General features: G+C 53.9%; 1 protein-coding gene across 11 annotated transcripts; it reads right to left on the bottom strand.

The window, feature by feature from the left end:
• Positions 1 to 252: 252 nt before the first annotated feature.
• DVL3 (dishevelled segment polarity protein 3) lies at positions 253 to 27494 on the bottom strand. Of its 11 annotated transcripts, none has more exons than XM_072344799.1 (17): positions 27125 to 27494; positions 11855 to 11924; positions 8597 to 8718; positions 8100 to 8206; positions 7411 to 7546; positions 7044 to 7137; positions 6564 to 6633; positions 6134 to 6273; positions 5861 to 5937; positions 5320 to 5432; positions 4954 to 5004; positions 4686 to 4835; positions 3746 to 3877; positions 3373 to 3540; positions 2558 to 2770; positions 1876 to 2274; positions 253 to 1400 (listed from the first exon to the last, which is right to left on the bottom strand). In XM_072344799.1, exons 1-17 carry the CDS (start codon positions 27289 to 27291, stop codon positions 1369 to 1371), a joined length of 2241 nt encoding a protein of 746 aa, XP_072200900.1. In that variant the 5' UTR covers positions 27292 to 27494; the 3' UTR covers positions 253 to 1368. The 11 variants fall into 11 exon arrangements, with proteins under 11 accessions (XP_072200900.1, XP_072200894.1, XP_072200890.1 ...); XM_072344793.1 differs by having other exon boundaries at positions 4758 to 4835; positions 27125 to 27414; XM_072344789.1 differs by having other exon boundaries at positions 5365 to 5432; positions 27125 to 27413.
• Between the last annotated feature and the right edge of the window lie 298 nt (positions 27495 to 27792).

The raw sequence follows: 27792 nt of genomic DNA, 5'->3' as shown, positions 1-27792 counted from the left end.
TTGTAGTTCGGGGGGGATGGGACCGAGAGCCGGTAGGCCTCTACGTGGGGCGAAGGGGAGGCCGCCCCCCACCCTGCGGGCCCGAAGCCCCGCTGGTTCCCACTGCCCTCTATGGGGCTGGCACCACTGCCTGGCCCAATGGAGAACAGCCAGAGCACCCTTACCCAGCGGGATGTGGCTGCAGAGCGAAGGGCAGGAAGGAGAGTGGGAAGGAGGAGGAGGCTGGTCCAAAACAAAACAGGAGGCAGGAGTCCAATAAAACTATGTTTATAAATAAAAACAAGGAGGTCGGTTCTGTTCTTATAAAACCCAGTGGGGGGGGCAGGGTGAGGTGAGGCAGCGAGCAGGGCCAGGGGGTGCAGGGGGGCAGCGGGGCAGTGCCACCACACTGTGCCCCATGGGAGGGGTGTGAGGGAGGTGGAAGGGGGAGGGCACATGGGGCAGGCAGGAGGGCACAACGCAGAGCCCAGGAGCAAAATACATTTCATTTCTGGAATATAAAAGAACCGCAAATAGGAAGAGTGAAGGAGACGACAGGAGGGCACTAAGGGAGCAGGCAGCCACGGCCTCACGTCTCCTTCCCACAGCCCAGCAGGAGTGAAGAGCGGCTCTGAGCGCCCGTGAGAGAAGGAAGAAGGATGAGGAGGGCTGGAGCAAGTGACCCACATCTCTGTGTGAGCCCAGAGGAGCTGCAAGCCCTGCCCACAAAGCTCACGTCCCTCCCAAGCATCGTACATGGGGAATGGAGCAAGGTAAGGCCAGTGCTGCCCCTCTCTGCAGACAAACACAGGACACCTCTGTGTTCCCCAAAGTGTGCCTTCCCTCACTCATTGGCTGCATTCTCAGCTCTCAAAAAGGTCCCACTGCTGTGTGGCGGGGCAATGGCAGGGCCACAGCTGCCCCAAGGACTGCCCTTGCAAGCGATGGGGGCAAAGAGCAGGGCAGAGGCCCCCTCTAGGCTTCTTTGGGCCAAGTGAGCACTCACCCCATGGCCCTGAATCCCATGAGTCCCATAGGAAGTAAGGCAGGGGGCATGGCCCCAGTGCCAAGGATGGGGCAGGGGGAAGGAGGGCTCTGCCCCAGGCAGGCCTGGCTCAAGGCCGGGGCATGAAGGGGAGGCAAAGGGCAGCATCACCCCATTCCCCACAGGCAGTGAAGCCCTGGAACATTCAGACATTGGCTGAAAGGCAACTACAAAGGGATTTAAAATTCATGTGAGGCTGGGCCCGGCTCCCCTCTCAGGGCGTCTTCCGCTAGGGGGAGAAAAGCAGCCATCTTCAGCGCCATGCGCGCCCAGCGCCCTTGGAGCTCCGTGTCCTCCTGTCGGGCCACGCCACGCTCCAGCTCTCCCCCCTGTGGGCGGCAGGCTCAGAGAAAGTCAAACACCCCGTAATTCTTTGCTGCTTGATAGAAGAAACACAAAAGGGTGAAAAGAAAGAAGAGAATGTTTAGGGCGGAAGGAGTGAGGCAGCAGCGACACACGGGCAAGCAGCACAGGGTGCTGGGATGGATGCGGATTAATGGGGTTAGAGAGGATGGCAGGAGGGAATTACCATCAGGAGGGAATAACCATCAGCAATACATGAGTCTGGTGGCGGGATGGGCTGGTGGAAAGCAGCAGGCCTGCCAGGCCCGTCCACCCCACTTGAGGAGGGATTAGAATCAAGGTTTAGTTCCATTTATTTTTTGTTTTTTTTTCCCTTTTTTTTTTTTTTCTTTTAGTTATCAAGGCAAAAAAAAAAAAAAGAATCCCAAAAAACAAGGGGTGAAGCCAGGGCTGGTCCTAGGAGACAAACGATGGGGATGGAGAGGGGAAGGAGGGGCAGCAGACAGACAGGGGACGGGCGCTTCACATTACATCCACAAAGAACTCACTGGGGTTGCCCATGGCCATTCGGAAGGACTGTCTACTGGCTGTCAGTTCGGGGGGCACAGAGGCCAGGTCACGGCCCGGCGGTGCCCCAGGGGGCCCCATGGCTGACGGTGGTGGAGGCATCAGCAACATGGGGGGGCTGAAGAGAGGGGGGAGGCCGGGCGGCCCGTACGACTGCTGGCTGTGATGGCTGCGGATGCTGTGAGCCAGAGAGTGCTGGCTACGCTGGCTGTGCTGGCTGGCAGGCACCGAGCGCTCGCTGGCCGCACGCTCACGCCGCATGCTGCTCCTCGTGGTGTGGTCTGACTCGCTCCCGCTGCCGCCGGACTTGGACTCTCCGGTCTTCTCTCTCTCCTTCCTCCTCTCGCTGCCACTGCGGTTGGAACCACTGCTCCGGCTCCCTGCAAAGTACACAGGGCAACATTAGGAATCATTGGCGGGGACAAGCCAGGAAGAAAGGATGCTCCTCTAACCAAGAGAGGACTCGAGCACACTGCAGCACTGCCATCTGCCCGCACAGTCCATGCTCTCAGTCTCTCAATGCTGAGTCACATAACCCTTCTGGAATTCACCAAAATGAACGCTTTTATGCTTGCTCCCCCCATACATTAGGTGTTGCCTAAAGGAGCAGCCTTTTCCTGCTGCATCTGCCCACACAGGCACATTCTGATATTTTCCACTCACCTTCACTGTGCTGGCTGCCTGCACTGCCCCCTCCGTAGCTGTAGCTTGGGTCAGGGAAGCCGGGGTGTGGGTTGTATGGGTGAGGTGGTGGATACTGATACGGGAAAGCCATGGGCCAGGGTGCAGCTCCTGGGTGTGGGAGCGGAGCCAAAGTGTCCTGATCCGAAGCACCGCTGGAGCCATCGTGATCATGAAGGGACAGATTAGCCATGTCTGCAAGAAGGCAGAGAAGAGGGATTAAGCCAAATGGAAAGATAGCCACATGTGATGCTGAAGCTCCATGTCCGCCCTCACAGGGACATGATGGAGCACACAAGGAGACTAAAGGACTTGGCACTCTCCCTGCCATGAAATATAGGCATTTGCCCTTCCTGGCTGGAAAACAGTTAGGCTGGGTAAAACAGAATTGTCACATCAGAAAGGACCACATCACAGCTATCTTCTACCTCGCCAATTAACTCCCACCAGCCCCCTCACTTAAGCATAACTCAGTTGTCTGAGCACCAGCCCCTTTCCAACCCTGGAAGTTCAGGGCCTTGAAAAAAAAAGAGATGGCAAAGACTAAGGTTATGCAGGTGAAAAGATCACAGAGCAGGTGACACTGTGAACGCTGCTTCCAACTTCACAGCTCCGTCAGCACAACAAACAAGCTGGGATATTCTTTATCCCACTCTACCAGTCTGTAGAACAAAGAGCTCGGTCTGGTGGTAATAACTGTAGGTATGCCCTCATTGTGTTAGCAGAGCTCTGCAGGACTTTGTCTCCCTTCATCTTTTCCCTCCCACCCATGCCAAACCAAGAGTCAAGTGTCATACTTCCACAGAGGTCCCCGAAGATGTAATAGCACTGTTCAGAGAAGGTGATCTTGTTCACAGTGTGTCGGATGTAGCCGGCCTTCAGCAGATTGCTGGCGTATTTGCGGGATTCACGGCGGTCTGTAAAGCCTTCCACATGATGATACAGCCAGTCCACCACATCCGAACCTGCCACCAAATGTCAGAGTTAAATGCAAGCAAGAGGAAGGCAGAGGGTTAAAAGCACAAAAAAGGGAATTCACAGCCAACGGTTCAATTTGTGACAATGGCTCTGTTTACACTGAAGAGATGCTCCTTTCATGAATGCTTTCTTGGGAAACAGACCCCCCACCCCCCACTCCCTGCCCCTGCTGGAAGCAGCACAGTCTCTTACCAATGAAGGCATTGGGGATGGTGATCTTCAGCCACATGCGATCACGCACCTCCAAGCCTGACTCTGGTGAGGCCATGGCTTTGACAATAGTGGCCATGTCACTGTGGATGGACAGGTGAAAGTCATCGAGGCCTGTGACGCAGACAGAGGGAAGGGAAGCAGAGATGAGAAGAGACAGAAAAGACAACAGTGCCAAATGGAAGAATCACACACATGGGAGGAATGGGCCAGGGAACAATACATCGTAGACAGCCCTGCGGTGCATGCTGACATAACCCCCTTCCAGACTTCAGATGGTATCTTTCACAAATGAATCATTTCTTAACATGCAAAACCCAGGCTTGAGCCTCCTTCCTTCCAGCCAGTCTCAAGCAGTTAAGATCAGCTAAGTTCCCAAGCAGCTGCCAACAAAGCCCGGCATGGGAATTCACTGCTCTTCATAAACTTCTGCCTTTTGGCCCAGTTGAGCTCTTTAGACCCTTGCTTCAGGGCTTTGCACACTAGAATTACCCAAAATCTCGAGAAAGTGACCAAAACAGCATTGTATTCTGCAGGTCCCTGCCACACTACAAGACTCTGTCCTGCCCTATCTGCTCTCTGGGATGGCCTTGCTCAAGCGACAAGCTGGCCTCACACTGCCAGGTGGCAAACCCCAACTGCTCCCTGAACCTTTTCTCTGCATCTGCCACAGCTCCTGGACTGCATTCAGGATCTTCCACTCTCCTTAAGTAGAAGATTGAAACATGTGGTTTAAATTCACCCAGCCAGATCTTGCATAGATCCAAGCACCTGCTCGTTGGGACCATCTCCCACCCACTTCCATGGCAGAGCAGACCTTGCCCAGCCCAGCTGTCCCCAAGCAGATGTATTGCTCCCCTTAGAGCACAGTGAAGGTGTGGAAGCCGTGCAGCGGGAGGAGCACGGAGGCACAAGGACTTACGTTCAGTCTCTGGGATGGAGCTGGTGATGGAGGAGCTGGTGGAAGTGATTGTGCTCATGGATGGACTCATACCGTACGCTGGGTAGGTGCCAGTCATCGCTGCCGTGTGAGACACCCAGGCTGCTGGGTCAATGGGCCGGATAGGCTCACCTGCAGTGAAGAAGTCAGTTAGCAACTATAAGAAATTATCTCATTATCCATTCAACCTCACGGGAGGGACAGGGACTCAGCACAGCCCATTCCATCCCCAGTATCTGCCGGGACTCACCCGGATCGGAGCATGGAGACTCTGGCCCAGCCCAGATCCGCTGGGGAGCAACTGGGAGAGAAAGAAGAGAGGGAGGGTCAGCAGGAGAGGTGCAGAGGGAGAGATCCCCCTATGGCTCAGGGAGGGGTTTCTCTTTCCTCTGGCGCTCCAAGCAAGTGACCTCCCTGACCCAGTGAAACGCGTCCCCAGCGTGATGTGGGAATGAGGGCTGGGCCTATGGGCATTTTGGACTGGGAAATGCATAGCAGCCTCCCTACGGGAGAGCTGAAACCCCGTCAAAACCCAATTCAGTGCCATATGGAGCCACACACACACACAGGAGGAACAAGACAACAACCAAGTAAGTGCTTAAGGCAGGGCTCTCACATGAGCTGGGCACCAGCGTTAAGGGTGAGTCAGCTATCCACTTACTCCTGGGTAACGAGAAGCAGCCCCGGGGGCTGGGGTCCCAGCACTTGGCCACCGTCAGGGTGATGGGCCTGCAGCAGAAAAGGCAAAAGTTAGAACAAGAGCCTGGTGGCACAAACCCTCATGTGATCCATGGCATTCGCTGTATGCTGGCTGTCTACTGACAGACAGAAACTGCCAGTTCATTGTCCTTGCTCCTTCCCTCCCTCCACTTTGACTATAGCTTTCCTTAAGAGCATGGACAGCAATCCTACTGCTAGCCAGTCAAAGCAAAAAGATGACACTGTACACCCAGAAAAAGGGACTCACACCCCAATTCACCACCACTATGATGGCTCCAATTCCTGCTTTGGGCACGAAAACCCAGGAAGCAAAGCAACAGCCAAATTTTGAGTTCCTGCAGATCTGCTGGCAGAGGTGGCTCTAAGATGTGATTCACACACCCCATGCACACACTTCGCATCCCCTCATGGATGTAAGGAGCAACCTGAGTACCTACCCCGGCTTGTGCACAATTTCCCTCAGCACCCGCACAGCATCATCATTGCTCATGTTCTCAAAGTTGATGTCATTCACCTGCAAACAACACAAAGGGGTGAATCTCAGAGATGTGACCAGATGCTGAGCTCCTCACTCTGCTCAGCAGTGACTCAGCTTCCCTCTTCCAAGAGCAGCTCTCTGGGTTTAGCTTCCTTAAGTGCACAGGGAGCTTCTGGGTCTTTTCTTACTACTATTCTAGTCTCAAAAATGGAGGTACGTGGGTGTGAAGTACCTGCAAGAGCATGTCTCCCGGCTCAATCCTGCCATCAGCTGCCACAGCACCACCCTTCATGATGGAGCCAATGTAAATGCCTCCATCACCACGCTCATTGCTCTGTCCCACAATGGAAATGCCCAGAAAGTTATATTTTTCTGCAGAGATGGAAAAAGAAAGAAGGAAAACACAATGAAGCAGCAGGCACGAGCAGTCCTGACTTCAGAAAATACATGTGCTAATAGCCACTTCTACCCCTCTCTCCTAAAATCCTGGAATGCAGAAAAGCTCTTGAGATACCTGAATGCTCCAAGACATGCTATTTTCCTAAAGAATCCATTCCCTCACACTTACTCATGAGTGCTCTGTTTGCCCTCTCCCCAGTTCCCTCTCCAGCACCCATCTTGTGCTGGAAAGATTGCAAGCTCTGGGCACACCTCCTACTCACCCATGTTTAGTGTGACAGTGATGATGTTCAGGGACATGGTAGAGTCTGTGATGCTGCTGAAGGATGATGACTGCAACATAAAGAAAACACAAGATGTCACCCGGTGCTTCAGTACCATTCCCAGACCCAACTCCATTCATATGTACTCCTTCTGTCCCCCCATAGCACCACAATCACAACCCACAACTCCAGCATCATGCTGAAAGCTTTGCAGAGCCAGAGTGCATCAGCCACTGCACTTATGACCACTCCACTGCTAGGAGAAGGTCTGTGGTCCCACCTCTTTGTGCTATACTGGCCCTACTGAAGGGTTTACAGCACTGTATGAAATCTCACTGCTTGGATTCAACCTGCTCAAGGAGTGCCCACAGCAAATGCAGCTGAATCCTTGATCAGCCCCAAAGAACTAAGTGGAGAGATCCATTAGGCAGCCCACTTTGCCCTGCACTGCCCTCCCCAGGATACCCAGCCCCTGGGTACCCGCTCAATGCGTGGAGCCTTCTGTTTCCGCCTGCGTCGCTTGTGCCTCCTCATCAGACGGGAAGCACTGCTTTGCTCTGTCGAACTGCTAAACCTAGAGGCAAAAGTATGAGTCAGCTCTTCCGCTGCTGGGATGATGGCTCTGGCAGCAAGAGTCACAGAAAAGGGTATGTGGAATAGAAGACTGCAGTAGAAGAGCACGTATGTGGGAGACGGACAATAGCACAGGGGCCTGATGGGCGAGTCAAGACAGTAGCAAGTCTGTGCAAGGACACTGGCACCCCAGGATTACTATGCCCTGCAATGGCATCTCAGTGCTGAGAGGTGGTGGGAAGCCTGTGTTCTGCCAGGCCCTAAGTTCTCCTACCTGCTAGTGGAGTCGTCTTCATCTGAATCGAAGAAGCTGGTGGTCTCCAGCTCACTGCTCATGAGTGTGGAGGAGCTTTCGTACCCGCCCAGGTCTCGGCGCCGCTCTCCCTTCACTGTCCCGTTCACTCTGGGTGCTATGAAACAACAAGACTCAGCACGCTTAAGACACAAAAAGGGAAACGGCCCCATTCCCTCTGCAGGGCTCACGGCAACATTCTCAGAATAAATTCCCCTCAAAATCCCACCCAGTACAGGTCAGCTCTGAGCCCACACAAGGATCAGGTTCCTTCCCTGTGGGATACCTCTTCCACAACACTAGAGAATGAGGAAAAGGCTGATGGGCTACCAAGAACAAGGCTCCTAAAACCGCTTAAGACTGCTGCAACTGGTCCTTTGGTAGACCATGGACCAGCACAGAGTGGCAAGGCTACAGCACAGTCTGCTTTTCAACTCAGGAGTGAGGCCCTGCTGTCTCCCTCTTGCTCCTGGAGCAATTCTACAGAAGATATCTCTTTTACCCAAAGGATTTCATCACTAAGCTCTGATGCAACACACAGCTATTGCTTCAGACCACTGAAGCCCTTCTGTTCTGAGGAGGTCCTAGACAACAGCCAGAGCTGGCCCATACACGCAGCTGGTGCCCCCAGCTATACCCAGCAAAGCTCCTGCCATGTTGTTAGCACTCACCATGCTCAGGTCCATCTTTCCGACGAGGTCGCTCCCTTTGTGACGACACCACTGAGTCTGTCTCTGTCTCATTGTCCAAGTTTTCCCGACTCCCCCCAGTATTAGGGCTGCAATGAAATAAAGGGACAAATAGGTCCAGGAAGGGACTGAGAAGGCTCTCTCTACTGCCTAGCATGAGCCTGCACCCATCAGCTGTCTCCCTCCTCAGAGGGGCAGCAGCAGAGGTGGTGGGGAGCAATCACAGGATGTCTAGGAGCACAGGGCAAGGGACTATGGGAGGATGTCAGCTCCTTGCACTGCTTTCAGCATGCCTTAGCTTACCAAATAACACATCCCCACTTTGAATCTGCTCCCAGTCCCACCATCCTGCCCTATGGCCATCTGTGATTCCTGCCCATTTGGACAGGCGTGTCCCAACCCTTGCTCTTCCCACCTTGACTTACAGCAAAGCCACCAGAGGTCCCTCAGAAACCAGGACAGGTGTCCAGGTAACTTACTGGAAGGAGGGGGGCCTGGAGTCTCCAATTCCTCCTGTGCGCTCCATGGAGGGTGGCAGCTCTGTTTGGTTATCGGCACAGACTGACCCAGCATCTGAATGGGAACCCTCTGCAGATACCAGCTGGAGGGATGAGAGACAGGGGATGAAATGGCTGAAGGAGCAGGAGAACACTTGCAAGAGCAGCCAAACAAGTTGGCTAAAAGCCTGTCTGGCCCAGGATCTCATCTCTGACAGCAGACAACAGCAGATGCCCAGGAACGGGTATGGAACAGGCCAAGCACGTAGCAATGTTCCCCTCAGTGCCCTCCCAGACACTGGCTATTTGTGTCTCAGGAATTTCTGACACACTCACACTGCACATTTTTAAGCTCAGGTAACCTTAACACATACTCCGTGGCAAGAAGTGGATTCCCCTTAGTTATTCTTACATCAGAAGAGGGCAGCTACACCTTCCCTTTCTTTTAACCAGCCTCTCCAGCTTGGCCTTTAGGCTGTGGGACCCAGCAGGAGTTTCACATCCTCCACCCATGGGAGGTGAAGGTTACAGAGCTCAGGGCTGAGGCTTCAAAACTTCTGCACTTCCCCTAGTGCACAAATTCAAGACAGGGTCAAAACCCAGGAGCTATTTATACTAGCTACGCTTTGAGGCAGTCCAAGCACAGCTACTGCCCTGCCTCTGGCTCCAAGATAAATCACCTATTTCAGGGCTCAGGGAATGAGATGGAGCTTCTCCTGGGGAATGGGCTCACCAGTGGGTGAGAAATCAAATTAAATCCATGAGCCAAAGGAAAGTGGTTTCCTCAAAATCGTTCCTTATGCAGGTTTGCCCTCTCCCCACCTCTGAGCTGCATTGTGCTGGGTTAATTCCAGCTGGGCAGTAAAGCAACAAATAGCCTTTTCCTTACAAGATACGCTCTGGGACCTTTGAAGCAGAGATGAGAGAGGATCCAGGGAATGAGTTCCTGGAGAAAGGCTAGAGCTTGCCAGCAAGGAAGGATCAATTTCCATCTTTAAGAGCTTTCCAACGTGTCTCTTCCTTCCTGTACTTGTACGCACCATGGCTGTTCCCTGCACAGCAGAGGCAAGCAGCAGGGTGGCTCTCTATCACCACTGGGGGGGCAGCAGGACCCTGCACCCTGATCTGCTCCTGTCTGGGTCACGACAGAAGGATCATCAAATGGGCTGGAAAGGAACTGTCAGCTGCTACCCAAACTTTAACACCCAGTGCAAATCATCCCTCTGAGAACTGGGGTGTCATGACCAAGATCCCACAGCACATCATCAGGGCAGAGAGAGAACAGTCTGCTGCCAGGGAGGCACTGGGAACAAAGAAAGGGATGCCAAGACAAAGCACCCCGAGAGATCCTCAGCCAAGGGAGCAGACAGGGCAGAGAACACCCTGGGGTGTCAGAAGCTGCAGAGCCCGTCCTGCAGGCCCCAGGACAAGCCCAACAGCTCCTGCTCTCACAAGTGTCTAACCAGCTCTAGTCTCACACCCAGCTCAGCCTCCCTGCCTCCAGCATGCCCCAGGCACATGCCCAAAGCCCAGCTCCACTCCTGGTCCCTTCTTGTCTTCCCAGGACACATCCCAGTGCCTGAGGGCTGCATCCCTGCTCCGGCTGCCACCGCCAGGAAGCACATGGGAGAAGAGATGCTACAAGTGGTCAAGGCTGCCTAAGGAAAACTGACAGTGCTCTGTGCTTGAAGGTCTCAAGTCAAGACCAGGCAAATAAATGCAGGCAGAAGGAGCCAGCTGCAAGCAGCTGTCAAACTGCACTGAGGGGGGGTTGTTTGGGAGCAGGGGAAATGCTGCTGCCTTACTCCTGAGGCTGGGATTTCCTCCAGGCAAGGTACTGAAAACCACCCTACACTTTTCCTGCCTCTTTTGCTGTCAGGAAATATTCACTTAGATCCCAGCCCCTATCTTTCCTTCTAGCTAAAATTAGCACCAAGTTTCTAAAACAGCCTCATTCCAGCCTGTCTGGCACAAGCAGTGAAGCAAATGCTCTCCCAGTCCCAAAGCACTCACAGATAGTGAGACTCAACAGGGAGACAAAAAGGCTTCATGAGACGTGCACAGTGGTCTCCAAGATCACCATCACCCTCTGTGCAGGAGTGCTGGTGGAGGTGCTGACCCCAGGCACCGTGCCCACAAACAGCCAACACTTCAGAGGCTGCAGCAGCACAGCATTCCGGCAGGATCAGAGCTCATGCTAATGCTCTGTGGGCAGCTCAGACCCATCAGTCCCCTTGAGAGCCACTGCAAGGAAAGCCAGAGGCTGCACAGAGAAGCACAACAAGAAGCACAATGGGTTAAAAAACAAAAACCAACACAAAAGCAATGGAAAGGGCTCAGAGCCTTTGGGACACCCTGGCAGGGCATGTGAAAACAAAAGGTAGCTGGAAATGGAGAAGTGGGGAGATGTCTGGGGCTTGGGCAGCCACTAGAGGGAGGGCAGCACGGTTAGCTACTCTGTGGAAGCCTGAGCCCCCTGTCCTGCAGTTTGCAGGCAGCTCAGCACTCCTTGGTGCCACCACTCTGCCTCACTGGTTGATGCAGGCGAAAGAATACAGGCCTTCTGCAACCCGATTTGAAGAAGCATGGAGATTTTCCACTGTTTATGGACTATCTGTCAGCACCTGGGTCTCAGTTCTTATTGCTGGGGTAGATTCACACAACCTGATTAGCACAAACCGCAGCTCAGCAGAGGGAAAAATGGGATGATGGCCTATGGAGACCAAATACCTTCTTCCCCCCGCAAACAGAGGGTCCCCTTTGGGGCACAGGCAAGCATGCGGGCAGGGGGCAGAGCATGTGCATGGCACGGCATGAGAAGCTTGTTCTGCAGCTGCCCAGGCAGTACCTTTAGTCTTCAGGGCAGCCCAATCCAGTCGGCTTCACCAGCACTAGAGTCACTTAAGCCCTTTGTCACCGGAGCACGACTTTCCTTGGAAAGCTGACCCTGCCATAGGGGCACATGGGTTACAGGCTGGGACCACCACCTCTGCCAAGCAGCCCTTACAGCCAGCTCTCCCCAGAGGCATCCCACATCTTGCCTGGCACGGGAGACCCAGCACCACACAGCGCAGCCTCCAGCAGAGAGGCTGGTGCACGGTAATCCAGTTCATCAGCATCATTAGCAGTTCGCACTTCGACAGTACAGAGCAGACCCCGTGCTTTACTTGGCACTACGCAATCAAACAACGGCTTTCAGAGAGAGAAGAAGGCAGCAAGATAATGAAGGGATGTGCTTACCCACGACACCACCCGGCCGTTGAAACAGGGAAGCTTGGCATTGTCATCCGAGATTTCCTCTTTCACCACCCTGTGAAGGAGAGCAGACTGTTAGTGGGTCCCAGAACCCCAAGGAAAAGGTGACCTTCCTCATGGGGAGCATCCACCCAACACACAGCCCAGGCTTGGGGAGGGGGCAGAGAGGGGCTGTGTGACCCACTCTGTGTCACAGACACCACAACCAGGCTGGAGGGGAGAAAACCAGGGCAGAACAGTCTCCCTTTGGGTGCATCCAGCTGCCTTGCTCTGGATTCAGTTAAAAAAAAAAAGAAGTAAAACAAAACAAACCAACCCAAAAAACCCCACCAACACAGATACGGATTTCTGCTTATTTCTCAAGAAATGCATTATTTAAACCTCTTTTAAAAAGATCTGAAATCATCACAGCCCGTGCCAGAATCATCCAACAGATGAAAGCGAAATACATGAAACACGCTGCCTCCCAAATGTTACTGTTGCTTTTTAATTACATACATAATATTTCAACACGGCATCAAGCTTTATAGCTGTGCCGCGATGTCATCTTCCTGCATTACACAAGCAGCTGCACTCCTATCACTCTTCACACTGAAGGAGCACTGATTTCTTTCCCCCCCAACACCTTTTTCGCCAGTCAAAACCAACTTGTAGATTGGCTGTGTTTCATTAATACTACCTCTGATAGACACACTGAGGTGTAGATATCCCGCTCATTGCTGGAGAGTTGGGCTAGATAGCCTTTAAAGGCTCTTTCTAACTCAAATGACTCCATGATTTAATGGCAAAGCGGTCTTCAGCAAGCTCATTTCCCTCTACGCTCAGTGACAGTGAGGACACAGGTGTGGGGCAGCCCCCTGGGCAGCCAAGCCAACCCTTCCCAACACAGGCGAGCTGCTTCTCCCCGCTCCCAGTGCACACGCACCCAGCCTGGCTGTGCTTGCATCCATTCATGCTGTCGCCAGTAGCCTGGAGCCCATCCAGTTCCTAGAGAGAGCTCCAGGCAGAGCCAACTTCCAGCGCTGCACGCTGTGTGCTCGGGGACACAGAGTCTGGTCTGTGGCTGTAGGGACGGGGTGATATATTTGCAGGGTCAAGGTGACCAACCGCTGGGTGCAAACAAACTGTTCCTCTTTCAGCAGGGCAGAACAAGCAGCCCCTGTCTGGGTACTTGGCCCTCTGTCACCTTGCTCCTGTCCCAGACACCCTGGGGTCAGCACTCCCTGCCCACCTCCACACAGCACCCCTCTCTCAGCCCCATTTCCTATCACCCAGCTAACAGAGCAACGTGAATTACACACTTAGACTCCGCAGAGCAAAAGCTGACAGCGGAGGGCTGGGCACAGGGATCTCCCTGCAGCTCTGCTCCTGTCTGCCAGTCCTAACGCTGACCCCACTTATTGGGATGCAGCACAACACAGCCCTGAGCTGCATGGCTGTACTTTTCCCTTTGCTCTCAGCACCACAGCAGGGAGCAGCCTCTGGGGGAGCTGTGCGCGGTGCCACGTCTCTCCTCAGCAGCCATGCAGGAAAACCTCCCCATGGATCAGCCCTGAGCTGCAGGGTCTTGTGGAAATCCCCAAAAGGCAAATCCTTGGGCAATGTTCCAGCTCTTTCTCTAAAAGCAGCCTGGGGAAAGCATCAGCTCTGCACTGATTGTGGAAGGGCTGCTTTATTTTTACCATCAGGACAGCTCAGTTTGGGATTCTCCCAGGTTTGCAGCACTGCTGGGGGTGCGTGCAACACAGCAGGGAGCGAGGGATGGTGAAAGCTCCCTGCTGGAGAGCTGCAGCCCAGGCGAGCCCACGTCTGACCTCCCCTGGGTGACAAAAGCTTCGCTCCACACCGATGTGCTGTGGACAAATCCAGTGCTGGGCGCCCGGCCCACAGCTCCCAAGTGTTCATCTGCATTGAATTTTCCAACAAAGAGACCTGCAGGAGGGAGGGAGGGAAAGAAGGAGGGACGGAAGGAGGCAGGGTGATGGGAGGCAGGCAGAGTGGGCGGATGATTCAGCCTCCATCCCCAGCGACACGGGGGCGGCTGTGCGGGGCCAGGCCGAGGGGGAGGAGGGGACGAGGCTCTGGTTGCTGCAGGAATCGGGCTCGGGTTTTGCAGAGGAAAGCGCAGCCTGCCAAGGCTGACACAAGCAGCACATCTGCTCCCATGCAGCTGGGGGAAGGGTGGAAAGGGAGGGGAGGAAGCCCAGCTCCGGCCCTCACCCCATCCCCACGCTGCAGATAAAGCCAGCAGATCCTCTCTCTGCTGGCTGGGAAGGTGCCACGCTCTCAGCTTCTCTCCTGCTCTGCTGGCAGCCAGCAACGAGGATGCGAGGACGAGTGGGCAGATGCTGCCTTCTCTGGGGAGTCCCAGAGCAGATCAGGAAATTAGAGGGTATTTTATATCACGCAGTCATGTCCTAGGAATGAAGGGAAGGTGGGGAAAGAGCGAGAGTGCGCACAGGAGAGGAGGAGGCAGTAAAAGCCTTCTTGCTGCGCTAGAAGCCACAGCTGCTGAGCTCCATCCAGCCTTCCACCTCCCTCTCTCCCCTCCCTTCGGAGGCCTCCAGCCCAGCCCAGGCTGCGGATACAAGGCAGTTTCTAGCTGCAGCCAGTGCAGGTCTCTCCTGAGCAAGGCCCGCCAACCACAGCGGGTCTGATGGAGAGCTAAGATGGAGTAGCACCAGCTGACTGCCTGGGGAGAGAAGGAAGCCCAGAGGCACAAACCAAGGCACAGCTGGGAGCATTTGAGCCTCAGCCTTGGATGCTCAGCAGCAGTCACTGCTCCCCTCCAACAGCTCCGTCCCCCTTTTTGCCTACCTAAGGGCGGGATGCTCAGATAACAGCAATCACAGGATGCTGCAGAGATCAGAAAAAGCTGCATTTTGGTCAGCACCAAGAAGAGACGTGAGAGAAGGGAGCACCAAACCACGTCAGCCAGCTCGATGGTGAGGATGAAAAGGAGTTTTGTCACTAGGGGAGCAACAGGCATTGAGAACACAATTAAGTGCTGACAACTGCACGTTAAAAAGAAGATGTAAAACCAGCAGAGCAGAGGAAAAAAGATCTTTTCCTTTGTTTAGTTCAATTATTGAAAGCCCTTCACAAAACAGTGACATTTCTTCCAAGATCACAAAGACAAGAAATTAAACGCTGACGTTAAACCCCTCTCATGACTCCCACAAATGCAGTCTAGGCAGATTGCACCTCTGACCTCACCAGCCCCCATCTCATCTCCTGCAGAAGCACAGGGGGAAAAAATTCATTAAGTCAGGAGACGTTCCTATCTAATAGCACAAGCTTCAGGCATTTGCACACCAAAAAATGTGATCTCATTTTCAAGTCCTGTAGTACACACACGCCTTAGGGCAGGGATGTCTTGTCTCCAAACGATTGTATAGATTAATGATGCTGAACAGCATAAGGAAACACCTTCATGTGTTAGTATCCAAATGAGAGCATCGCTGAGCTCTGGAGCAAAATCCTCCTCCCTCCTCCAGGATCAAGCACTGCAGTCTTATCACCAGAAGAGAAAATTAGACAGGGCAATTCTCCAACCGAGCTGAGATGTCGGATGGGAACTCTTGGCCTGTTAGGTTGAGCCCAGACACGGCACATGTGCTTCCTGCAGGGATACAATCCCCCCCCAGGGCTGCAGGTCCTACCCAGCAATACACAAGTGTAGCAGTGAGACCTTGGGCTTCACAGCAAGCAGCGTGCATCAAACAGGATTAGAGGATTGGAGGTGTCTGTCTCCATAAGCTGGGGAATTCTTTGGGTCTTCCTCACTGTATTTTTATCTCTCATGCAGGGGAAGAAGAGAATGTGTGGTACACTGGGGTGAGAAGGTCTCTCTCTGTAAACAGAGATCATCATTCCCCATTTCAAAACCCCAGACACGGTATTTTCCACTGTGCTTCTACGTCATAGCAGCAGAGGGTAAAAAGGGATTGCAGATCTGTGTGTGTTTGAGCTCCATCAGACCCCCTCCCAGGGAGCTGCTGTTTTCCTCCTGTCACCTAACAGTCCCAGCTCCTTGTGCCAGAGCAAAACCCCTTGCTGCACTGTCTGCATGTGGGCCCCTGTTCAGAAACACAACACAAATGATAACACAGCTCTGAAGCCATCTCTGCTCTCCTAGTAAACCCAGGGCAGTTTACAAGGATTCCTCTGAGAACACATCACCACATTTCAAGCTACTGCCTGCACTCAGCAGCAGGGACATGGTGCCTAAGAGCAAAAACAGGAGAACAACTTCTTCCATTTTCAGTCTGACACCTCCCAGCCTCCCTCAGCCACACTCCCAAAATGTCCCCATGCTTGCCATGCTGTCCCCTCAATAGTCACTCGGTCAGGGACTGCTCAGACATCTGAAATGGCAACTGCTTTCCCCAGTAACTCCTATCAGCACGCTCACAATCACTCCACTGGGCAAACAGCAGGAGATGCTTGGCTCCAGCAGGACTTGTGCTCCCTCACCAGGTGGGAGATGACAGGCTTACCCAGCCCAAAGACTGGAAAAGGAATGGCATTTGGGAACAAGCTGCCCGACCTTGCAGGCCTGCCCTGGAGCACTCCTTATCAAAGCGAAGTTAAAGACTTGGATTTCAAAGCAAGCCGATGAGCCCCTCCTGTTCCGCTGTGCCCATCTGGCTGCAACAAGGCCGACAGGGCAGCCTTCGCTGACCTGGGGGAAGCTGTGTGGGGCTGCAGGAGGCACCTCCACTAATTCATCCTGCCCAGCGAGCTCTCAATCCCAGAAAGACGCTGGGAGTCACCATTAAAGGAAGCATTCTGCAGGGCCCTGAAGGTTGGCTGACACTTTCAGCCCTTTGAACTGGAAATCAGGACAAACGGACCTGCCTGCAGAAGCCCAGCCAGACTCTTCCCTCTGACTGCAGCTCCTCAAGAACTCCAAGAGCCATCCACGCAGCACAGCAAGAGGGTCACCTACACTGCTTGCTCTGCTCTCAAATGCTGGGTGGGCTGTTGCTCACCTCCCTTGCAGAGAATGGGAGTCCCATACTGGGTGATGGGGAAGATCAGCCCGCACTGCGAGGAAGGTGGGACTGGGCCTTCCCTCCTTTCCTGGCCCTTGGCGGAGGGACGCCAAGTCAGTCCTGCTTTTTCTTAACAGCAGGCAAAGCTCCTGCCAAAAAAGTGCTGCCGCTGTGGAATGTGCTAGGCTAGCAGTACAGCTCATTCCTGGAAACGCATCAACTCAGTGGGAGAGCAAGGAGAGGAGAAGAGGGGGAAAAAAGGGAAGAGGGGGAGGGTGGGAAACAAGGTCTGAACACCCAGACCTCCCCACCTGGAAGGCTGGGAGCTGCCCCATGGTAACCTGCTTGCCAGCACTCCCTGGTCCCAAGTCCCACATGGCAGCCCTGCCCAGCACCTGCCTCTGCTCCTGGAGCACCTTTCTGCTGGGCAGAGCTGGGCTGGGAAGGCACAGACCTCAGGAGACCTCCATGGGGAATAGAGAGGTTCATTTCTCCCAGTGTGCTAACAATTATTTTGTATTTAATAACGCACCTTCCCTAGGAGGTGACAAATCAGCCTCTATTCACATCCTTCCCTCGAGAGCAGACCAGCTCACATCCCCTCCTGGCACAAACAGCTTTGGGGTGTCCAAAGGAGACCTGCCCAGCCTCCCACCTGGTGAGGACAAGGGCTGAGAAAGAGAATAGATGATGACTGCTCTTACTCTCCCTGTCCAGCTGGGCTACCAGCAGCAACGGCTCTGCTGACTGGGTCTACCATACAGACAACCCATACAAAAACAACAGGGAGTTAATAAAGCTCCAAATTTGACATTCTACCACAAAGCTTTTGCCAAAGACAACGAGAAGAGCCTGCATAGTAGGAAAGATAGAATATTGCTGCTGATCACAGGCTATTGCAGCACTGTGAAGAAAGGGCAAGCAGTGTTCCTACATCCCACATCCCATGGCCATGAAATGCTGAAGGAAAGAGAGAGCGTGAGGGGACCTGAATGGTCAGAATCGCTTCTGACCACCACTATTTCAGGGACACGCATCCTTTTCTTTCACCTCCAGAACTTCAGCAAAACGCCAAATATTCACTCTCAGGAAGTCATCAGCAAGCCAGAAAGAACTTGGAGGAAAGCAAAACACAAAAGTCACATTTAAAGGCTCAGCCTACTGGTAAACAACCCCATTTCAAGGCAGAGGAGGGCTGGCTGCTTCACCTCACCTCTTGCCTTTGATGGTAGGAATGGTACAAGTATTCCCTGTACAACCAGAGAGCAGCTGGAGAATATTTAAGTAGCCTTCCATACACTTCTTTCAGCTAATAGCAACTATCTTCCCTTGAAGATACAGGGCTGAGCAACACAACGAGCAGCGTGATCTCCTACCAAGCTTCATTTCCCCAGCCAGCTGAGCTCGTTTTGCAGTCAGCACCCAACAAACAAGCACATTCTGTTCAACTGCTGGAAGGAAAAGATGAGATGCTCCCATCCCAACCTAACCATGCATGTGCTGGCACACAACACTCAGCTCAAGACCCAGAAATCGGGTGACAGCTATTTGTAAAGCAGGAGCCAATCAATTACTAGAAGCTGAAAGGAATCTGATTAGCCAAGAAGCAGGGAAAATGCGAGCTGTCTCCACCCTGCTGTTGGTTTATTCTCCGCAGTGGAAATTCCCACTTCTCTTTCTTGTCTTTATGAAAGCCCAGGGGACTCCTCCTGACATCGGATGGATGTTCTGCTGGATAAAGCACTCTCCAGGCAGCCAGGAGATGGTTGTTTGCCAAGGACTTCTCCAAAGGAGCTGCAGAGCATTCCTGGCACAGGGTGCAGGGATGATCTGGAAGGAAGGCGTTCCTGCGAGCAGCACAGCTTGTGCCATTCAGCCTCCTGTCTAAGTGATGACTGGCATTAGTCAGTAGTCTGAGCAAGGTGTCACGGACAAAAGTCAGCCTGGAGCCTGCTGGGACTTGCCTCCCCACCAAGGAACCTTTTCAACAGGAGGAAAGATTTCCCTGCAGTTTAGAAGCAACGTACCCCACCTCCAAGGGAAGAAACCCAGCTCAGAGCTGCTTTTCTCTGACCACACATTCCCAAGCCTGACCCTGCTGCACAGCACTGCAAACCTTCCCACCTGCCACCCCAACAGCTGCACCGCGGGCTGGAGAATGACCAGCGGCCTTCAGGAGTCACTGCCACACGTGATACAAAACATTGCTCTTGCAGAGGATCTCAGAGCCAAGGCTGCCAGCAACCAGGTCCTCCGAGGATGGAGAAGCATAACAGAAGGCAGCACAACCTGTTTGCAGTTACAAATATCCTGTGAGCTCAGTAACAGCCATTAACTGGTCACCGTACACATTCACCTTCAGCACGCATCGTTACTGCAAATAGGGCCATTTCCTGGGTCGGTGGATCTGCTGATAAATCAAGTTACAAAACCTTGATTTTGAGCTTCCTGATTGCTGTGATATTGATATCAGGTCTCCACAAAACACCTTCACTCACACATGTAGTCACCGTGAGCACTCCGTGTCAGCCAACAGGGAGTTTGCACGGCCTGCGGGTGACATGAGCACAGTCCCCACCTCCAGACAACACGCCTACCACACAGCTCCCTGTACCAGAGCGCAGGCACTGACTGCACCAAAGGCAATGCTGTAAGAAGAGACCCAAAGATCTGGAAGCATCCCAGGCTGACAATACCAGCCCATCCAAGAAGACCGCTGTAGCAGGACCCCAAACTGATGCATGGGGAATACGCAGTGGGTCTGAGTCAGCCTGGCACATGGGACTCAGTGCGCAGCCCCATATGGATGCTACATACCTGTGCAGTACCTACCTGAGCTGCCCCAAGGAAACCCAGCCAGAGCATACCTTAGGCTGAAGCAGGTGCTGCCTCCTGAACTTCCTCTGTCCCTTCCAGGATCCCTGGGCAGGGAATAACTGGATTTATGTAACTTAAAGAGTTTCATGTCATTCCACAGCTCACTCTGGAAGGAAAATTATCTCACACGAGCCCCTTCAGGTGCATTTACCAGCTCCCTAAGACAACAGGGAGGCCTGCCACAGGGCCGTGCAGCTCCTCAGAGCCACAGGAGTCATTAACAATACATTCAAATCTCCCAACGCAGTGCAGTGGCAAAGCTTCCTGCACAGGTTCCCGGCACAGCACAGCCCCAGCCGGGCCCATGGGCAAGTCTGTATAAATGGCACAAAAATACTGGCTGGGCTGGGCAGAGCAGAATGAACTGGGACAACTTGTTAGCTGCATGCAAACAGCAGGATGGAGTTTGCATATCCATCACAGCTTCTGGAAAAGAAAACTAAAAGCTTCAATGTGAGAAGCTAATGCAGCCTGGGGCCAGTACAACAACCAACCAGCAGTACAGCAGCCTTCACCCTGCCCAGCCTGCCACCAGGAGACCAGGAGCACCTCACCCTGAGCTCCAAGGCTATCATAGAAACAGCTGCCAACCAGCAGAGGGGTCACGCAGCACTCCAGTTCCTCTCCAGACACTAAGGGCAGGTCACAAAAGAGGAAAGCCTTCCTGCACAGCAGCTGGTGTCAGCCCTTCTGAAGGAAACCTGTGCTCCTCTTGCAGCTCCTGTCCTCAGCCAGGACTGGGTTCCCACTGCGCTGATTTGGCCACTGCTTGCTACATCTTCTTGTCCTCCAGTTCTCTGGAGAGAGCCATGGGCAGATGAGCCAGGAGACGACCAACAGAGTACTCAGTGGGGCAGGGTACCAACCACTGCTTCTGCTGCCTTCAGCAGTCAGCCTGGGGAAAGAACGCTTCTGTCACATCTCCTTCAATAAACGACTAATACAGCAATGACAGCCCATGATATGGGACTGCACAACAGGAAGGTCAGCATCAGGCATCTCTGCCTGCCAAAGCCTCCAGAGGATTTTGACCCATTGCTGGGTGGGATCAATGTTATTGCTACAAAAAAAGCCCAAAACCAACCCCAAAACAGTGACGGAAACAAGTGAAACAGAGCTTCAGGTCAAAGGCTCAGGAAGATATTAGCACGGCAGCTGCGTGAGCTTTCTAGTGCAGCTCTTTGCAGACAGCAATAGTGCACAAAAGCTCACCTAGGGCATACAGGCAAAGTTAGGGCTCACTCTGCTGTCTAACAGCTGGGGACAAACAGTGACACAGCCACGTGGTGCCACATCCCCTCCTGGAAAACCACTGGGGGTCACAGGGCAGGCTCCAAACAACAAACAGGGGATGGATGGAGGAGGAAATCCATAGGAAGCATCACAGAAACACAGCCCTCACTGCTGCCTCATCAGCTGTGCGGTGTGATGCAAAACTGAGTGACAACATGAAGGCTATTTCCTGCAGGCACAGCTCTCCTCCGTGGGCTTCCACACAAATAAACCAAACCACAACACTGTTGTATCTATTTGGCTGCAGCCAAAGGCAGAGGAGCAGCAGTTTACCATGGCAGAGACCCTCAGAATCCAATTTTCTCTGTCAATATTCAGTTCCCTTTTGCCCCGTGCATCCCCAAGTTGGCCAAGAAGAAACTTAAGAAACATTTCCATCAAAAACATAACTGAAAACAATACCTCTCCAAGTAAAATGCTGGTTCACCGTAACACCATATTTCGGTAGAAATGCATTCAATAAATAATGATAATTAAAAAATCCTGACCAGATCTGGCAGCAAATAAGTTCAATAGCTGCTGTAAAGCTTCATTGTTTGCATAGTACAGACAAGGCCTTAGGGAAACTGGTATGCAGCCCAATTTGGCTAACTTGGCTTTCAGAACACCACCCCTGGGCACAGAAACCAGGCTGTGACTGCCATCCAACATGGCCTTCAGAAGCACAGCCACAACAGATGGAGCCAGGCACCTCCACCTCCAGAGCCCATCTGGGTCTGAGCAGGGAACAGACAGAACAGATCACAGAATCACAAAATGGTTGGGTTGGAAGCGGCCTTAAAGCTGACCCAGCCCATCCCCTGCCATGGGCTGATTGCCCCAACAGCTCAGGCTGCCCATCCAGTCCGGCCTTGGGCACCTCCAAGGATGGGGCACCTGCAGCTCTGGGCAGCCTGTGCTTTACTGCCATCTGAGTAATTTTTTCCCAGCGTCTCACCTTCTTTTCAGTTTAAAGCCATTCCCCCTTGTCCTGTCTCCATCAGACCATGTAAGAAGTCAGTCCTCCTCCAGCTTGTAAGCTCCCTTCAAGTACTGGTTAGCAGCTCTCTGCCAAACCCTTACCAGTCCAGGAGACAGAGGCGTGAGCTGCGTTAACCTACATACAAATGGCCCCAAACAATCTCCAGCAGAGCTCTGCTCATGGCATCAAAGTACCTCCCATGAGCATGCAGGGAACTGTGTTCCTCTGGAGCAGAGAAGAGGAGCATTGCTGTTGCTGCTCTTGCACCTTCACTGGTCTGCTCTCCGGACAACATTTCCACCCAAGGAAGGAAATGTGCAGGGTAGGAAGCCACATCTACCTGCTGTGCCCCAGAAGGCAAGTCACTGTGAGCACAGACCTGAAAGTTGAGCCTTTCTTAATTCCAAACAGACAGAAGGAGCAGCCAGCACAGGTTCAGGAGCACAGGTTACCCCATCTCCTCCAGAAGTAGCTTGGGAACGTTTCTCGTCATCTCTGGATCCATGAGAACACAGGTGTTTTCATGTAGTTCTAAGTCCTTTGAAGGGCTCAGGTTCGAATTGCTGTCCCAGCACACACAGAGCTGAGGACTGGCTGGGAGCTGAAATGCAATGGCCAGAGCGCAGCGGGGCAGTGCTGCTGCTGACAGAAGCACTGAGCATGCAGAGGAGTCACGCACACTTCTGAAGGAGCTTCAGCTCACTTACAGTCTCAGCACAGACTTCTTGCCAAACCCACCCTGTGTGATACCCACGCTGATGTGGAATCACCATGGGAGCATGGAACAGGCAAAGGTCTTCAGCAGACAGCAAAGCTTCCAATTCAAAAATCAAAGCAAAAATGAAGCAACTCCCCCAGGCTCGCACTACAAAGACCTGGCAAGTAGGCAGGGGCTCCTTGCCAGTGGGCTTCAGGACTAACACTGGCTATTAAGCTTAGGATCCCTTCCCCAGCTCCGAATGCTTCCAGCCAGGACAGTCACTCCTGGCATCGATCTCAAAAACAATATCCTGCAATAAAAATAAATCACTCATCCTTTCAGTGAGCATCAACGCGTTTCGCTATGCACATGTGCAGGGGGCGAGGTCGCCAAATACCAACAGCATCTGACCTCTGTGCTGGGAATTCCAGCAGGACCCGCTTTGTTTTGCCTCCAGAACGCTGCCTTAATCACTGCCTCGTACCCGGCTTTGCTGGGCAGGTGATAATTAAGCAGGTCTGGATTAGACACCGGGCTAGAGATTAATTCAATACCAATTTCCACTTGACAGCTGAGACCTCAGAATCACTGCAGCTCTGAAGCTCAAATTGCAATCAAGCTCCACAGAGAAGAAGGAGAAGGCAGCAGTGGAGCAGCACTGCCCCACATTGTGCCCCAAAGCTCCGGGTCCTCCCAGCAATGCATGGCTGAGATCCCCATGCAGGAGGAGCGGCCCTTCAGCTCACCCTGACCAGGCAGAGAGAAACAAAGCAATCACAAAAGATGCTTTGCCCAAGTGCTTTCTCCACACAGTGAAGAAATTCAGGCTTTCAGATGCTCTGGGGTTTATGGACAAGGAGACAGAACCTGAAGCCATGTACTGAGGACCTACCTGGACGCACAACTTTAACTGAAACTGCTTTGAAAAGTTTAACTTCAGCACGTCCCTATGGGAACCCCCTTATTGATAGTGCAGAGCAGCATCAGTTACAAGAATAAAAACGCGTCATGGGATACCACCATTCAATTGGCATAAGGACATCTTCAGCTGTAGCAGCCAATACTCTGAGAGCCATACAAACACTCTCATGCCCACAGAACTCAGAGTGTCGGGCGGACAGGAGGAGCCACACAAGCACTGTAAGAACATCTGCAGGATCAGGAACAAAGAAACTGAACAGCTTCTTCAGAGGTCCCTGAAAGGCTGTGGGAAGAGAACACAGAGCTCACCAGTGGGCAGAGCATGAGAGAGAGGGAGAGAGCCCTTTCTCCTACTGACCAGCACACAGATCTTACCTGGGAAGCACAGGATGAAAAGACTTAAGCCAGAGAGACAAAACCTTCCTTGTCTGAGCAGGGCAAAGGACACTCTCATACTTCACAGCAAAGCACACAAAGTAGCTCAGGTCCAAGAAGAACACGCCACATCTGCACACTGCTGAGCTTCCACCGCCAGTGCTCAGTTCTTCCTGCTGTCTCCAGTTCTTGGATAAGCAAAACACGAAGCCAGTATGGGTACAAGTGTCCACACCTGAAATCACTGCTCCACACAGCTGGGCTCAGGCTGTGTTTTCTCTGTGCTGAAGCAAAGAAACCACTGCAGCTTTCCTACTGCTCTCCCCTCCTTTAGATAGATGAATTCTTGTTTCTCCTCCTTCCCACCTGGGCATGGCACCACTCTCAATTTGGTGCTGAGCATTGACCAGGATGAGCCCCTGGCACAGCCACACAGCCACCCTAGAGAGCCTCTGTTCCCATTTCCAAGGAGATGTAAACACTGAAGCTGCTCCATCACTGCCCTGATTCTCAGGGCAAACAAATATTAACAAGATAAACAAAAGAACAAAAAATCCCACACAGCAAGACTGCAGCTGAAACACTGCCCTGGGGATGGGCGAGCTGCAGGGAAAGCTGGGCTGGAGATGCACAGCCTCCAAAGGGAAGGAAGAGGGAGAAACCCATTCAATCTGGGCACCAGAGGTGAGAGGAAGCATTGGATTAAGCCTTGCAAGGTCCCTTCCAACCAAGCAGCCACGCTGTGATTCTATGAAAGGGGCTGAGGGATGAACGCACAGCCCTGCAATGCCTTTCTTTGGCACACAGCTGCTGAGCGCAGCCAGCATTCATCTCTTGCTGGTTTTCACTAATCGCTCCGATATTTACAGGCTCACACGGAGCAGCTGAGCTTCTTCCTGCCCTTCTGTCCTGCCTGTCCCTGCAGACCGACTGATTGCTTTCTCCAGGACACCAACCACCGGGGATCCCAAAATACTTCCAGTGCTGCCTGGGGCTCCAGAGCACCTTGGAGACAATGCTGCAGCTGGACTGCTCCAGTCCTTCCTTGGCTTCCTTTGGCTCTCTGGAAAGGAGGAAAGACCCAAACAGCTCTACCCTAACGGGGCAGCCCTGGTGCCACCAGGAGAGGTTTCTGCTTTCCATTGCATGCAGTGCTTCAGCACAGTGGGGCAGGACCTCACCCACAGCCCAAGCGACCTCTTCCAGCTGCAGAACCACCTTCCCTTCCCAAAGTCACTTCTTCCCAGAGGAGCTAGCTGCAATCATCCTCATCTCCCACATTCCTGTGCATCTGACCTCACTGGGTCTCCCTGAGCCATTCTTCCCTCTCCGCACTCTATGCGCTTTATCTTCAACTTTCATTAATCCACCATCTGCCTCCTCTCACGGAGCCTTAAAGACACAGAGGAGGATGAAAAGGCACAAGGCAGAGCGCTGCTGCCACCAGACCCCTCTTCCCAACTCGAGACACTGCTCTTTATTACTAAACTTTGTTTATAGTTGCGCAGACACTCTCCCACCCACACGGCAATATTTCATTCAAGACAAGTTTGAATTCACTTCAAGAACATTTCAAAGGATCCCAAAGCATTTGTTTACAAACAGAGTGCGCCCAGAACGGAGAATTCACTTCTCCCACCACACAGACACGGTCCCCTCCGAGCCGAGGAGAGGCAGCTGTTCCGTAGCACCCAACAGCTGAGGGACAGGAAACCATCGGCCAACAACTGATAGCACAGGGGAGATTGATGGAAAACGAGGGCTGAGGACTTCTATTTGGCTGGAGAGAAAGGGGGAAGCTGTTGAGGGCTGCAGCTCTCCACTGGGCCTGGAGGAATGCAGGGAGGCGAAGCGTCCCAGACTGCGGTCACAGGAGTGACTCCAACTTCCAAGCCTCAACTGAAAGCTGGCATCTCCAGAGCTAACGGGAACCTGGGCACCGGGATGGCTTGGCTGCAGAGGGGAGAGCACCCCCTGCCGAGGCAGCCACACGGCTTTCCATCCAAGCCCCAAACAGGCCCAGCCCTGTGTAACTTATGGCAGGAGCCAAGACTGCAGCCCAGGGAGGCATTTGGCGCGGCACGAAGACACTGGGAAGGCTATAAAACTGAAAGCTCTCTGCAGTCCCAGCCTCCATCCGCAAGACCTACTGTAAACACTCCATCTTCTGAGAGGAAAAAATGCAAAGGGAAGGAGATCACGCAACTCTTTGAAACAGCAGAGCGCTAGGGATGGTGATGGGTCACGTGCTGTGAGGCCAAGAGAAGCTGTGAAGGGAAGGGAGCTCCACAACAAAGCCAGAGGAGAATCAGAGGTGGGAAGAACCCAAGGAAAACAAAGGATGTCACCAAGAAATGAGGGCCAAACAAAGGGTCTCACTGAGATCTGATCTCACGGGGCTCCCCAGGACAGCTCATGACTTCAGGGAGATAGGAGGCAGCAGCTTCAGAGCAGATCAGTCAACACAACTGTCCATGGTAGGAGCAGGACTGACTGCCTCGCAGCCAAACAACCACGCGTGATGGAAAGAGCAAAGAAACCACGAAAACACGGGTAGTGGAGGAGAGCTGCTCCAACAGGGGGCACAACACAAGGCAGGGCTGCTCCCCTCTTCCATATGGACCCGCTGTGGAGATGGAGCAGGGGCAGCTCGTCCACTTTGCCCAGAGCTGGACAGCACATGGACAGCGTGAGGGCAGGAGATGGCCGGTCCCCTACACCCATCCTTCCCAGAGCCGGGGAAGGAAGAAGGCACTGCCAAAATGGACGGTGCTCCCCAAGATGGATGGGAGGAGAGCCACGCCGTCCCGGGCAGGGGCCGCGGTGCCCTCGCACCGTCGCTGGGTGCACACAAAGGACGGCGGCCGGCCCTTTGGTTAAGGAACGGCGATGCTCGGGGGGCGCCGCCACCCCCCGCAGTGCCCCGCGCGGGGACGGAGCGCTCAGCCGAGCACCGCCGAGGCCGGGGGAGCTCCGCGGGTGCCGCCGCCACGCGACGCGAGCGGGGATGCGCACGGCGGGGATGCGCACGGCAGTGATGCGGGAGCCCCGTCCCACCGCCAGGCTGCGGGGCGCGGAGCGAGCCGGCTGCAGCTCAACCCGCGGAGGGCCCGGCCCGGGGCCGCGCTCACCCGAAGTCGTCGTCCATGGACTTGAAGTAGAACTTGTAGTTGGGGCGGTTGAGGAGGCCCTTGAAGTCGCCGAGGGTGACGCGCTCGGCCGGGATCGGCAGCTTCACCAGGTACGGCGTCTCCTGCTCGTCCAGGTGGTAGATGATCTTCGTCTCGGCCGCCGCCATGGCGCCCCTGCCCGGCCGCCGGGCCCGCCGCTCCTCCGCCCCCGGCCCGGCCCGAGACCCCCGGCCTCCTCCCGGCCGCCTCCGCCGCGGTCCCGCTCGGCCCGGCCCGGCCCGGCCCCCTCCCGCTTCGGCCCGGCCCGGCTCCGGCCTGCCCGCGCCGCTCCCCCCTCGCCCCTTGTTCTGCGGGTCCCAGCGCCGCCCGGACGCACCGCGCACGCTCCGAGCCCGCGGCCCCGCCCCCCTCCGGCCCCACCGGAACCGGAACCGGCGCCCCACGGGGCCGCGCTGCTGTGCTGCCGTGGGGACCCCGGGAGCCGGGTCCCAAACGCCGGCTGCTTCGCACCGCAGCCACATCCCGCAGCGCACGGCGAAGGAGCGGCGCTCCGTGCGCATCCCAACCCCTTCGGCTTTGTTCCCCCTGAACCCCACTCGTGTCAGGATTGAGTTCAGCAGTTCTAACGACCTGATCTCTACCTTTAAATAAGCCCTGCTCAAGTACAG

This window comes from Excalfactoria chinensis, chromosome 9, assembly GCF_039878825.1.
Source record: "Excalfactoria chinensis isolate bCotChi1 chromosome 9, bCotChi1.hap2, whole genome shotgun sequence".
Lineage (NCBI taxonomy): Eukaryota > Metazoa > Chordata > Aves > Galliformes > Phasianidae > Excalfactoria > Excalfactoria chinensis.
This window is presented reverse-complemented; position numbering and strand designations above follow the sequence as displayed.

Bases quoted from the DNA above. Each gene is read 5' to 3' on its own strand.
- DVL3 (XM_072344799.1), bottom strand. From the start codon at position 27,291: ATGGCGGCGGCCGAGACGAAGATCATCTACCACCTGGACGAGCAGGAG. The intron at 8,207-8,596 runs GTAAGTTACCTG...ATTTCATTGCAG, and splicing joins TCCAGGCCCCCCTCCTTCCA to CCCTAATACTGGGGGGAGTC. The intron at 6,634-7,043 runs GTACCCAGGGGC...TTTATGTTGCAG, and splicing joins AGGCTCCACGCATTGAGCGG to TCATCATCCTTCAGCAGCAT.